This window comes from Equus przewalskii, chromosome 27 (assembly GCF_037783145.1).
Source record: "Equus przewalskii isolate Varuska chromosome 27, EquPr2, whole genome shotgun sequence".
In the NCBI taxonomy this organism is placed as follows: domain Eukaryota; kingdom Metazoa; phylum Chordata; class Mammalia; order Perissodactyla; family Equidae; genus Equus; species Equus przewalskii.
Window position 1 is genome coordinate 30,148,683 of NC_091857.1, and position 13,895 is coordinate 30,162,577.

The 13,895-nt window shown below is 41.4% G+C and overlaps 2 protein-coding genes and 1 pseudogene across 11 annotated transcripts in view; 1 reads left to right on the forward strand and 2 right to left on the reverse strand.

Annotated features, from left to right (window-relative positions):
• The window catches only part of DONSON (DNA replication fork stabilization factor DONSON), a 27,993-nt gene extending 19,701 nt beyond the window's left edge, over positions 1 to 8,292 (reverse strand). The window contains exons 1-9 of one of the 2 annotated variants that reach the window (XM_070597202.1): positions 7,929 to 8,291; positions 7,430 to 7,510; positions 6,560 to 6,763; positions 4,190 to 4,368; positions 3,426 to 3,604; positions 2,298 to 2,376; positions 2,082 to 2,186; positions 1,393 to 1,591; positions 396 to 608 (exon numbers count right to left, since the gene is read on the reverse strand). In XM_070597202.1, the coding sequence (XP_070453303.1) occupies positions 396 to 608; positions 1,393 to 1,591; positions 2,082 to 2,186; positions 2,298 to 2,376; positions 3,426 to 3,604; positions 4,190 to 4,368; positions 6,560 to 6,763; positions 7,430 to 7,510; positions 7,929 to 8,222 (1,533 nt within the window). In that variant the 5' untranslated portion in view covers positions 8,223 to 8,291. Of the gene's footprint in view, positions 1 to 395; positions 609 to 1,392; positions 1,592 to 2,081; positions 2,187 to 2,297; positions 2,377 to 3,425; positions 3,605 to 4,189; positions 4,369 to 6,559; positions 6,764 to 7,429; positions 7,511 to 7,928 lie in introns of both variants that reach the window. The other variant, XM_070597203.1, reaches the window with a different exon arrangement.
• LOC139079796 (transmembrane protein 14C pseudogene) lies at positions 4,995 to 5,544 on the forward strand (annotated as a pseudogene).
• A 610-nt stretch (positions 8,293 to 8,902) lies between the features above and the next one.
• Positions 8,903 to 13,895, reverse strand: part of CRYZL1 (crystallin zeta like 1) — a 32,058-nt gene continuing 27,065 nt past the window's right edge. For 3 of the 9 annotated variants that reach the window (XM_008517073.2, XM_070597205.1, XM_008517139.2), the window contains 4 exons: positions 13,309 to 13,492; positions 12,461 to 12,566; positions 9,936 to 9,985; positions 8,903 to 9,414 (listed from right to left, as the gene is read on the reverse strand). In XM_008517073.2, the coding sequence (XP_008515295.2) occupies positions 9,315 to 9,414; positions 9,936 to 9,985; positions 12,461 to 12,566; positions 13,309 to 13,492 (440 nt within the window). In that variant the 3' untranslated portion in view covers positions 8,903 to 9,314. Of the gene's footprint in view, positions 9,415 to 9,935; positions 10,003 to 12,460; positions 12,567 to 13,308; positions 13,493 to 13,895 lie in introns of all 9 variants that reach the window. The other 6 variants (XM_008517082.2, XM_070597206.1, XR_011533736.1 and 3 more) reach the window with 5 other exon arrangements.

A 13,895-nucleotide genomic window follows, 5' to 3' on the forward strand; every position in this document is an offset into this window, starting at 1 on the left:
ACAAACTGATAAAAGTATGAGAGGCAATTTTAAAGGTCATAACCTCTAAATAAAAAAATATGTCCAAAATTAAAGGCAAATATGGTTAAGTAAACAACTATATAATAAATGAATCAGACACTTAATTTCTGGTTCTGAGAGGACAATGAAAATAACGCCTTTTTCTTTGGGAAGTTCTTTAGTCACTGTTGAGTACAATAGCCTGAATTCATAAAATTTACCTTACAAAAACAACATACAGACATATCCCTTCCTCTAGTAATTATAATTGATAAAATTAAGTAGTACCATTTAATAACTTGAAACATGAGTTTGGCTCATCACAAATCACTTATTTTCTCCATCTAGTTTGAGGAAACTAGCTACAAATAATCAATTTATAGCTGTATACTTACCTTATCTTGTACTTCTGTCACTGGTGGGCAGATATTAAATACAGCAGTTGGCTCATGTGTATACAGTCCTGCAGAAAACGACCCACTCTGTGAAGATTTGAGTAGCATGGTCACAGAATGTAGAGAATGAGGCATGACAGGACCTGTAATCTCCAAACTAAATTGATCTTTGTATCCGGAAAGAGCTTGTGTCTTCACATTTACACTTCGTGCCTTTGAAAAGATTTAAAGAAATTTATGGTCACCATTTCTTGAGCTTTTGTCCCTAACAAAAAATGTGTTCACTAGCTTTTCATTTAGATTTTCCTCCCTTTAATAGTTACGGAACAAAGGTAGTTCATAAGACGTCAAAAGAATGTTATATGAGTAGAAATGTTTAATAAATAGTCTCCAGCATCCTCTCCTCCAAATTATGAGATTATCAGTTTAAAGCTATTATAGTTTTCTCATATGGTATTGGTATCCTTTTATGATTTAGTAATACACTTTCAACGCAGGATACTGGGAAAACAAAATTCTACTGCTATTAACATGCAGTATATATTTTGTATTTACACATAGGATTTTTTCCAACAATGTGGATATACAGTTATTTTTTTGACTTATCCATGATCCACTTTTTGAGATCTCCTATAATTTAACAATATTCTTGGCTATGTTCTTTCATTGGTTAAGAAATGAGACAAAATGAGATTAAGCAACTTTTCCTATGGCGAAAAGGGAAATTAACATCAAAATGATTCTGTTGCCAATTTAATAAATTTTTTTTCATATAATTCAAACATTTCATATAATTCATATACTGTCATTTAATTCCTTTGATAGAACTTTATATAAGAACTTTTTTACTGGGAGGAAAGCAAAAACAAAATACGCTCCATGTAAAAATGCTAGGAGTTATTAAAAACAAATCAGGAATTTACCCTATCCAAAGAGGAAAAGTACTTAAAGCTTGGTTATGAGAAACAGTGTAGAATTTCTTTTTTCTTTTTCTTACCTTAAGCATTTGCATTGTGGCACCTCGGAAAGCTATGGGGGATAAGAGGGTCGGTGGAAGTCCTGCCTGTGGACCTGAGGTAGCAATTAAACTCTTACAGTTAATCAGAAAATTTAGCAACGTAAAGGTATTCATTCCCTTCACCAGCACAACAGACTCAGGTCTGTGGTCCATTTGTACTTCATGTTTCTCTTTACGCCTGAAGATGACAATCAAGGAAACTGCAAAAGCAAATCCCAACCATTGGGAAAAGCAGGTATCTTGATTCTGAATCACATGGGACCATTTTATCCCCATTCCAAACTGGAAATGTTCTTACCACCCCTCTTCACTACAATTATAAGGCATCTGTTTGAATCAAAATGATTTCTCTTTGACCATCTGAATTTGCTGTAAATTGACACCTAAAAAAACTGATTTCTTCTCTAGTCAAAAATATGTTCCGTTCGGCCCATAAACTTAACCAAAATGGAATGACTTCACTTTAAAAAAAACAGTTTAATAATAACTGTTGACAGTTTATTGGTACTTAGGAGTTTGTTATTTAATATCAAAATGGAGAATTAGTTTTAATATGATCTTAAGATCATTTAAGATTATAGTCAAATAAAATTACCAGACAGTATTACATTGCTCGTTAACTTAATTCAATGAAAATCAATTCTAGTTAATAAGAACTGAAAGGATACAGCCTGATGGAGAGTATATCTGGTTTTTTAATTTTATCTTGCACACCCATCTCTTCCAGCCAAGAGAAACTTTCTTCTTCATCCTCATCACTCATTGCTTGCTCCCTAGGAAATGGCCATAGTTAGAGTCCCCACTTCATAAAGCTGTTTTCTCTACAAAACTGTTTCACTGAGTTAAGTCACAGGAAGATGTAAAAGGTTACTTTAATCACATACTCCTCATGTCCCAAGCTTGTTCTGGATGCTTTCTTCTCCTGGCCATTTTCTTTTATTAAAGGCAGAGAAAATTCAATACCTACATGAGGAAAGAAAAAGGTAACTGAGTTTTCTCTAATGTAATCTAAAAGAATTTAAAAGGAGTGCCCAGTGTCAGAGAGTATGAAATTTGAAAATGTGAATTTTCACACTTGATCTATTGAGGCAGTAGTTTTCAAGCTTTCCTGACAGCAACCCACAATATACACACACACACACCCTCCTTGAAACAAAAAGTTCAGGAAGCAATACATACACTTACTACATGTGGTACTCTTTCATAAAGTATATTCTACTCGATTTCATTTTTTTAAAAAGTGCTGACTGAGCCCACTAAATAGATTTCATGATCCACTAATGAGTTGACCCAGTTTGAAAATTACTGTTGGGAGGGAGGAGGCCAAAAGGGGTGATTAGGCACATGTGTGTGGTGACGGATTGTAATTAGTCTTTGGGTGGTGAACATGATGTAATCTACACAGAAGTCGAAATATATAATGATGAACACCTGTAATTTATATAATGTTATAAACCAATGTTACCACAATAAAAAAAAAGAAAATTATGTTATTTAAAGGGGATAAGTAATTTGCACTCTCAAGAAATTTCTAGCGGAGTATATTCAGATTTGGACTTTCCAGGCCAACACGTGTTTAGAGATCAGAGAAGGGAACACTATTAACTTAAAGCTATGTATAAGGGGCAGTTTAAATGACTGCTGGAAAAAATCAGAAGTGAAGAAATAAACATTTCTTAAAATAATATAGGTAAAACTCGTAGAAGACAATTCAACTGTTAAAAGAATTCAAATTTTAGCTTTTAAGTAAAGTGTCTATTATCTAGTGTGGTATTCTCATTTTTAACCTAAGGTTTACCTCCTTTTTGTGTGTGTGTGTGTGTGTGTGTGTGAGGAAGATTGGCTCTGAGCTAACATCTATGCCCATCTTCTTCTATTTTTTGTATATGGGTCACCACCGGAGCACGGCTTGATGAGTGATAGGTCTGTGCCGGGATCTGAACCTGCCAGCCCGGGCTGCCCAAGTGGAGCACCACAAACTTAACCACTACGCTACCAGGCTGGCCCCTTACCTTCATTTTTCATAGCTTCTCTTAAACCTCTAGTTGTAGGAGATATGAGAGCTGTGATTACATCATTTCCTGCTAATCCTGCTGCACGGAACAGGATAGTAAACTGATAGGTACAAACATAAAAATAGGGGCAAAGTTTTGTCTTCAGCAGATTATATAGAGAAGTGAAGCTCACAGACCTAGGAAGCAAAAAAATTTTATTTTATTTAGGTATTATTAAACATTTAATTCAAAATCTAAAATTTAATTTTGTATAATTCAGTTTGATACTCGCCTGATTTAAAACACAACACAAACACTAGAGATAATGGTTTGAATTTTTGCCGTTTCATACAGCTTGGCTTTAAAGGCTAAAATTGGTCATGGGACTTGATGACTTCTAAATACTTTAACAAGTAGTGTTTACCACTTAAACACTAACCATTTTTTCTTTAAACAAAATTTAATTGATAATTGGTTGCTTTCTCTGAGCAGCTTCTGCTGATGAGACAGGAAGCAGCCATTGACAAGGAGTAACATTAAAGAATTCTGTCTATATATACTTATCAAATGCTTAAACACATTCCACGACCGCATGAAGAGCGAACAACAGCTTAAAAAGTAAACAATTTAAATGCTACTTATTAAGAGTTTAGGTAAAATAATTCAGAAGGACAGAGAAATCCTTCTCTCGCTGTACATTTCCACATCTTATAAATAATAAAAAAAGAGAATACTGCTAAAATGAAAATTCACTCGATTGCACAGATTTTTACCAATCTTACCAGTCACTCATTAAAATGTCTTGCAGGGCTTCATCAGCTGACCAAGGGCTTGCCTTTCCAGCCATTTTTCTGTCTGCTCCGATACGAGGGAAGAGCGGCAGCCACGGAAAGGCAGGGTGGAGCCAATAGACAAGGCTCTGCTGGAAGGCACGGCGGAGCTCAGTGCAGAGTTTGGGATCCTAAAATCCAGAGATGATAGTGGACAGTTTCTGCCCCATTAGAAGTACAAAATTTCATTAAAAAGACACTGAATATACCAAACTTATTCTCACAATCTTCACTGCTTCCTACAGGAAAGTGTTAACTGTTAAGATGGGCTAAAATGGGTTTTTTGTTTGAAAAAACCTTTCTTGTCAGCAATGGCAGTCTGTTAAACCAAACATCAGAATACACACTTAAACACAGATGGGAACATTCTCCTGTCTCTACCATCCTGAAGAACAATGACCATATTTTTCTGGGGGGTGTGTGTGTAGGTAACGCTATGTTCAACTCCGCTCCCCTGACGACACTGTTTCAAAAGTAGCCAGTAAAAATTGATAATGTGGATCACAAATCATCCTGATCTACTGAAGAAAGAGATGTGCTACGGCCTCTACCTAATTCCTTTTAGCCTAGTTTGAGCTGATGGGCTAAACCTGAAAGTAACGCAATTACACTTCTCTAAAACCATTCTAACTCATTAACTCTACTAAATTTACAACTAACCATCACCTAGGTAGCAAGAATTAGTGCATTTAAAAAAGTAGAGTATAGGCCCTGCTGCTGGCACACCCCGGTCGACCTGCGGAGACCTTCTGGAAAGCGGTTCGGTGCAGGCCTAGTGTAGTCTTCTGTTTGCACAGGGTGAAAGAGAACAATGCAGAAGGACTCCAGCCCGCTAGTGCCTTTACACTGGATTGGCTTTGGCTATGCAGCACTGGTTGCTTCTGGTGGGATCACTGGCTATGCAAAAGCAGGTAGTGTCCCATCCCTGGCCGCTGGGCTCCTCTTCGGTGGGTTAGCAGGCCTGGGTGCTTATCAGCTGTCTCAGGATCAGAGGAACATCTGGGGTTTCCTAGCTACATCTGGAACCTTGGCTGGCATTATGGGAATGAGAATCGCGGGTGCCAGTTTGCTGACGGCTGTCAAACTTGGAATTAGTGTGTTCAGTAGACCCCATCAATCATACTCATGTCCCAGCTTGGACTCAAAGAATTTTAAAACGTCCACTATTCCTAGTGTATTAAGAGAAGTAAGTGCAGGATTTTCATGTATTATCATGTCTTACTTAAAAAAAAGAAGGCACTGAACTTTGCAGGGAAAAAAAATCATTATCATTACAATCCTAAAGAGGTGTGTAATGTATAACACAAGAGCTTATTATTCTAATACCCTCACACAGTTTGATTCTTGTTGGTTGATGTTATCTCTTCTTTCTGTGTCTGTAGGTAAAATCACAAGGGGTAAAAAGTTAGGTATCAATGTTGGGGGTCCTGAAAATCCATACCCTACTCAAAGGGACAGTGTAAAAAAATCTGATGAGATTTAGCATATCTGTTCTTTTGCTCATCTTAGAGCACAGCCCTACTCTGAAATAACGTTAAATGAAATATCAATGAAAATAAAGTTTACTATAAAAAAAAGTGGAATATAATTTAAAAAAAAATTAAAAATAGAAATACCCTATGAGCCAGCCATCCCACTACTGTGTCTTTACCCAAAGAACTTGAAATCAACCATTCAAAGAGACTCATACACCCCTATGTTCATGGCAGCATTATTCACAATAGCCAAGACGTAGAAGCAACCCAAGTGCCCATTGACTGATGAGTGGATAAAGATGTGGTGCAAACATACTACTCAGCCATTAAAAAAAGATGAAATCGTCCCATTCACAACTACATGGATGGGCCTTGAAGGCATCGTGTTAAGCGAAATAAGCTAGACAGAGAAAGACACACACCATATGATTTCATCATCTGTGGAGGATAAACAAACTAGGACAAAGAGAACAAATTAGTGGTTCCCGGGGGAAGAGGGGTGGCGGGTGGGCACAAGGGGTGAAGGGGCACATTTACATGGTGTTTGACAATTAATAAGGTACAACCGAAATTTCACTACGGTACAAGCTATTAAGACCACAATTAAAAAAAAAAGGTAGAGTATACATTAAATGTGAGAAAATCAGTAAAATAACCAATCTGCCTTTGCAATCCTACTCGATTGCTTTTCATTTCTTTTCCTTGTATTATCTTTTTCAAAAGGCCTTAGAAAAGAATGGTTTAGTTGAACAATTAGTGAAAAGAAATATCTCTGATACTTTGCAGAGCAGTACATTTTACACTTAGTTTGTTACTTTAAGACGTAGCTAGTTTCCTTCAGAATTACCTGTATACTTGGAGGCAAAGTAACTTCTGTCGCTCTGCAATGCTGGACGACACCCTGAGCCTCTTCCTGGGCCTTCAAGTGATCCGCCCAGGTAAAGGGCTGAGAAGAGGTGAAAAGGAGGCGAGTTTTAATGCTCCAGTCCACAGGTAACTCAGTACTTCCTGAGGACAGGATATCAGACTCGGAGGATGATACGTGTGGAGTCTTTTAGAAAACAAAGGACACAAAAATTAGTAGAGTAACAAGGAAAAAAGACTTTCAAATCTAAGTAACATTACCCATAACTAAAAGGTCAAAATTTTATGAACTGTCTAATAAACAACATTGAAAATAAACTACACAGTGTGCAAAAGGCTGGAAGGGGCTGTGCTGAAGCGTCAACAGCGGTTGTGTCTCTGGGGAGGGGGAAGTACTTTCCACAGCCCCCGGGAAGGGCACTTCTGGAAGGCCGGGGGTCTGCGGGCGCTTCCCGCCTGCTCCCTTAGGACACTGCGGCCCTCCTTCACCCAGCAGACACGAGTCCCCGGGGCGCGGAGCGGAGCGGGTGGCACCGGCGGGCTCGGCGGGCAGCGGCGCCGGGAAGGGGGTGCGAGGACCCGGTGGAAGACTGGGCGAGGAGCTCGGCCGAGCCTGCGGGGCTGGCGCCGCGCGCAGAGCTGGGGTCGCACTCCCCGCAGGGGGCAGCGTCGCCCGCCGGAGGCCGAGGGGGCCCCGCACGCTCGCTCACGCTGGCGTTGGCGCCGTTGTGAGCATCCCCGCGCCGTCCGAGGCCTGGGGCTCTCTGCGAAACCCCTTTCGGAGCAACCCGCTTCGGGGAAGCGCGCACTCCCGCCGCAGGGCGCGCGCGCTCAGGACACTCGCCAGTACTACCTGCAGCGATTCAGGAGCGGCTGTTCCTTCAGGAAACTTCTCTTCCCACGGCAAGTCATTCTCTTGATTAGCACCTAAAAGCTGGGGTTAAAAGCACGGTCCTTTGTCATCGGCGCGCCCTGGAGTGTGCATACGCTTGCTCCCCGCGCGGGCCGTCGGAGCTGCCGCCGCAGCCGCGGGGAGGCCAGGGGCTGCGCGTCTAGCGACTGACGTGTGGGTCCCCCATCGGAGGATCGAGGGGCCCTGGGTGAGACACGCTGGCAGACCCCGACCCCGGAGTGCTCCCCGCTCCTCGCTCCCAGTGATTCTGCGCGCGGGAGCGGGGGCCCTGAACGCCACGGAAAGGGGCTCCTGCTTCCGCCGGCAGCCGCCCTCCAGGAGGGGTGCCAGGGCGTCCGGCGGTCTTGGCCGGCCTCTCCCCAAGAGGGCCGCGCCCAGCGCCAGCTCTCTCCGCGGCCGGAGCCCCGAGCCCGCGGCTGCCGAGCGCCGAGACACTCACCGGGCCCGGCGCCTCCTGCTGGCCGCGGGCCGGTTCCCCGGGGGGCTCGGCGGCGGCCCGCGGCCGGTTGTCCAGGCGGGCGAAGGGGTTCCTGGGGGCCGCGGCCGGGCCGCCGCCTCTGCCCGCCGCCGCCGGGAAGGGACGGAGGGGCAACCCGGCCTCCAGGGCGGCGCGGCGGGGCGCCGGCTCGGGCCGCGAAGGGGCCCCACGGCTCCGGGCCCTTTTCCGCCGGAGCCGCAACGTCTCGGGCGGCCTTTTGAAACTGGGCGAGTAGCCGGGCACCGAGAGGGCCATGACGCGCGGCGCGGGCTCACGGGCCGAGCGGCCGCCCGCAAGCGCTTCCCGCGCGCGCCGGCCCCGCCCCCAGGCGCGCGGGGCGCGTGCGCCGCAGGCCGCTCTCGAGGCCCCGCCCCGGCTGCGCTGCTGCAGGGCCGCCGCCGCCGCCGCCAGCTGGCCCGAGTGCGGGAGGCGCCGCCCTGGCTCTCCGGCCGGGTCCTTGGCCGTGGTCAGGTCGCCGGGTGCTAAGTTGCTGGGAAGCACGCGGTCAAGGGCACCGGTGTGCAGTCCCCTCTTGAGTACGGAAATAGCTGACCGGTATTTAAAACCGCATCAGGGGTGCGATGAGCGCGGGCGTGCGGCCTAGATGGAAAAGAAATGTCACAGGCGAGCTGCTGCTTCCATCAGTGGCCAGACGGCAGTGGCGATGTCCACAGGGGAGGAGAGGGGCCTGGGCCTCCTCCCCCTTCCCCCAATAGAGAACCCTGGCAGGGATTCAGCACGCGGTTATGCAAGCGCAGCCCCCGCCCCCCTGCCGGGCTTCGCCATTGCAGCCCTCCGTGCAAGCAGCGCGGCCCAAAGGGCGTTACTGGGATGCTCCTGGTTGATCCGCGGGAAACCCTGGAGTGAATGAATACTTGAAAACGCTGTGTGTCTATGGGCTAGATCCATAGAGAAGTGAAAATATACTCAAATGATTAAATTACGACAGCAAAGACTTGTTAAGGGGTGTTGAGAATGGAGTTGATACAAAAGTAATAACGTTATTTTCAGATAGCAAAAGACAGCTTTATCAAGAGTAGCGTGGCTTTTGCTGAAAGCAGTTTCTTCATGGAAACAATGTTGTAACAGAGCCAAATGTATAGAAACAATAACTAAAAAGGCGCTCAGAACATTCCCTTTAGATGTTAATTACAGAATTGTCTTGACCCGTTCGTACAATAATTTTTCAAATACTTCAAATAACTCTGAGCATCTTGTTTCAGCAGGAAAACATGTTTAAAAATGGAACTTGCTTTTATCTTCCTTGACTTTTCTGTACAATTTCCGAGGAAACTCCAGCTTCAAATACTGGAATGGGTTCATCCAACTGAGGTCAGAGAAATAAAATTAAAATTGAACAACTTGCTTTTTTCTTCCTTGGTTTTTCTGAACAACTTCCATGGAAACTTTTGCCTCATATAGTGGAATGGGTTCATCCAACTGAGGCCTGAGGAAGAATAAATTATTAGAAATGTCAGGTCAACATAAAGATGAGTAGAACATATAGGACAGTAGCTGACAATTGCTAGAGCTCAATTCTACTACTTTAAATAATTTAAACAAACTTGTCCATTAATATTTCCACTGTTAGAAGTGGTTAAATTTTGAAGGGGAAAAAATGCCTACTTCATCCACCCCCCCCTTTTGATAAAAAGATCCCACTTAAAAAAAATTATACTTTTCCCTCTTCTCAAGCTACAGGTTATTTCGAGTTGCTTTAGGAGGCGTGAGGTACAGTAAGGGGTGGAGTAAGGCAACCTCACAAGCCACTTGTACCTTTGGGTGTACTTACTGGTGCACCACAAAAATACAATTTGAGAAACATTAAAGAGCAGCTATTTATCTAAACAAAAGAATAAACTATGGAGGCAACAGGTGTACTGTGAAAGCTGAAATAAACATGGAAATGCCTGCCTTATTGCTTTGAGAACAGAAATACAAACAAGAACAATGATTTACTTAGCATACCTAAAAACACCAGCTGATAACTTCTCCATCACATCTTTTAAGATACGTAGCTGGAAAGATGGTTAAGGTGGGAACGTCAAGGAGAGAGGATGAAATAAAACCATTCAATAAGCAGAAGATGCTAGGCAGGTCACTTTTTTTTTTTTTAAGTTTAGCACTCTCAGAAATTCAAAATTTAAGTTACAAAACCTCTGTAAGCTCTCAAGTTTACCTCTAAAACAGGGAAATGGGGATCTGATTTCAGAGGTGGTGCCATATAGAGCCTACACTTCTAAGGACAAGTGATGAAGGAAACAAGCCTGATGCCTGTCTACCTAATGACCAGTGTCATCCCAAATGGATGGTAATGCAATGGTGTCAGGTTTCCACGTCAGCACTATGTATGGTACTGTTAGTTATAAACAATTTTAGCATTACTTTAGGGGCACATTTATTTACGAACCTGGCTCAGGATAGGCTCAAATTTGTGTGCAGGGGAGTTAATAAACTGTGTGTGTGACATATGTCACTAAGAGAACCAAAAGACAGTGTGAAATTAGGAAAAAATCTAGTCATTTAACTGAAATTATAACGTTAGGACGGAGAGTCTATGTAACTGCAAGCAGCGGAGAATGATTTATGGCATATAATCACACCATCGGAAGGAGATCTCCATGTGAAATCACACGCAGCAACCGGCACAAGTGTGAACCGCCTGAGGGGGGTCTGCATAAGTGAGGACTAAAGTTTGATTCAGGACTTTAGAAACTGTAAGTTAGAAAAGATGACCATAAGCCATTTTAAGGATTTTTAAAAAAGAACTTAAGGAATACTGATTCACTCCAACTATGCAAATTCTCTACTTTTTTTTTTTAAAGATTTTATTTTTCCTTTTTCTCCCCAAAGCCCCCTGGTACATAGTTGCATATTGTTAGTTGTAGGTCCTTCTAGTTGTGGCATGTGGGACGCCGCCCCAGCATGGCTTGATGAGTGGCGCTACGTCCTTGCCCAGGATCCAAACTGGGAAAACCCTGAGCCGCCGAAGCACAGCGCGTGAGCTTAACCACTTGGCCACGGGGCCGGCCTCTCTCCTTGTAATTAAATTGCCAAGAGTATATCTAAGTGTATCCATAAAAAACATGTATTTCTGATTTTTGAAAATTTAACATCATTTCATATAAATGTGTCATGTTTCAATGTGGTCTATGGATTTGTCAAATAGGTTAAAATCACGTACTCATGGGATAAGGGTGGGGGGCTGGTTGAGAAAATTAAGGTAAGTAACATAGGCAAAGCAGCCAGCCTAGCTTCTGACATGTAAGATTCAAAACATGCTAACTAATGTTACTTTTAATACATGGTGTTCTCTATTACTAACACTCCTTGGTCTTCTTGAAAATTACAGTGTTACTGGACATTTTAAGTTGCCTAAAATTGAAATTGAAAGAATTCTTTCAGAAAGTTAAAAACTAAGGCTATTTTCTAAACTTAATAAGAAAATATTTAATCAAATACTTTAAACTCATACATTCACTACATTAAGGGGATGTTCTGGTTTTGAAATGTACTCTTTAAAACTGAACATATGCAGTATACTAATTAAATACTACTATTTGAAAGCTCCAACTTAAGTCTGTCCTTGTTCCTAGAGGAGGCTGGCCTTTACACATATCACACATATATAACTACACACATTTAACAAGCTTAAAGTATGCTATGCACTGGAGACAAATGTGAGGCTATGACAGTCTCTTTCTTCATGCATAAGTATACTCTATTAAGCAACGAGAACTTACTTTTTATCCAATATATTAACAATTTTACCAAGTGCTGCTGCCTTTAAAACAATCATCCTAGAAATAAAAGGTTTATTCTTCAGTTGACCCTGCTCTAAACAGGTTTGGGACCTTTCTTTTACAACTGCTTTTATATTCTCAAGAAAACTTTTCATTACTTTTACCAAAACTGGAATGATTCTGCTTCAGTCACCAGATTCGTCTCCTAATGACTTCCATTTTAAAAAATCAAACCCATCTTTGTTTGATAAAGCTTTCTTAGCATTGATATCCTTAAATACACCCCACAAACTCTTTAATTTAGATAAGTATTCTGAAATGTGTGGCACAATGGCACCATCATAGGAGTAAGGATGCACCCTCTTAAGGTGACATATAATTTCCATAAGGGCAGGTTAAAAATGAAACAAAATCTTCCATCTTATGATTTACTTCCCATTAAGAAATCAGTGCGACTACTTAGGTAGGATTCTTGTCCTGCCACTTGCCAGCTGTGTCCCTGGGCATGTACTAACCCTTCTGTGCCTCAGTTTCTTCACCTGTGAAATAGGGATGATATCAGTACTCACACCTCACAGGGCTGCTTTAATGTTTAAATAAATTAATACCTACAAAGCACCTGGAACATTGTTTGGCATGCTCAAGGAAAGTTAGCTATTATTATTACTTATCATCATCATGATTAAAGAACTTAATGATGACAAGGTAAATTTCAAGCAAGAAACTCAAGTCAGCAGAAAAAAAGGATATAAAGATATTTTCCCTGTTGTACGTTTGACAAATTCCAAACTTCATCGTTAAGGAAAGCCACCGTTGCTCCCTTGAGGAAAAGGCAATGGCTATCTGGAGGATCCAACTTGGATAGAATGCACAAAGACTGATCAGTTACTGTGAGGGTAACAGCAGAAAGATGATTGGGATCTTGAGCCAGAAAAACTTTTACACAAACTATATAATACCCAAATCGCAAATAATCGCCAAACTTTAATAACAATATGTAAACTATACTTCTTTTCTAAGTCATTATCCAAAACGAAACAGTAAGGTCAGATGCAAGGCCAACCTAGATGTGATGTAGTGTGTGTGTGTGTGTGTGTGTGTGTGTGTGTTTGGGTGGGGGGGGGGGGGCGGGATTTCTGGCTGCTACTTACCGGTCCCCTTCAGGAGGATGTCGGAAAATCAATGAAGATTGGTATATGAGAATTATGGTATTTGCATAACAACCATGACAAAAATATTTAATTTCAATTCTGTTGGGAAATGTAACTTGGGAGACAATCTATATATGCACAGATACAGTAAATTCCAATTTGAATAATTGGGAAATTGTCATAACTTTATACAGAAATATTTTGCTAAGTATATGTCAACAGTAATGTTTGTTCCTAAGAAAAAAATCTTATTTGAAATACTTTTAAAATATTGAGAAGTCACTACTTCCAAACCACTAAAGAAAAGTTGAATGAACTCTTCTACTAGGTACTATTTCCACATTTTAGCCGACATGTAGCTGAAGTAAAAAAAAAAAAGAAAAAAAGCTACATTTATTTAAAGGTAGGGTATAATTTAGTACTTATACTAATTTAGCCACATCTTGCCTCAAAAGACAGGCATTCTTCTTTGTTACTGACATCCTTTTGGTGCAGAAGTGATGCTGTACCTGCAGGTTTTCTTCTGTTGTTACCCAATGGCCTCCAACACCAAGGAGTGTGATGATATCATGTTTATGTGGCAGTGGCTGTAATTTTACAGCTGGTTCATCATCTTTGCTGTATAATCTCACTTACAAGGGAATAGTTTAAAAAGAAAGAGAGAGAAGAAATATATTTTATAATAATCTGACAAAAATTTTATTTATTCTCTTTACTTTTTAATGTAGAAATGAGGAAGCATTTTTCTTAGTAAAAGGTAATGCACAATTTAATCAGATACTTTAAAATGTACTTTTTGCATTAAAACTGTTCATAAAATTTACTTTAGATTTAATTATACATCAAATAACTAAAGATAAAAAGTGTATTTTCGTTTGAAAACCAGGCAAGGTAACATAACACATAACTAAGTCTGATAGTTTTAATCCTAACATTGATAGCTTAGTATTTGGGGAAAAGTTGACTTCTGATTAAGGAATTCTGACTCAAGACAGTGATATTTTGATGTAATTGTTGAAACATCCATTTTAAAA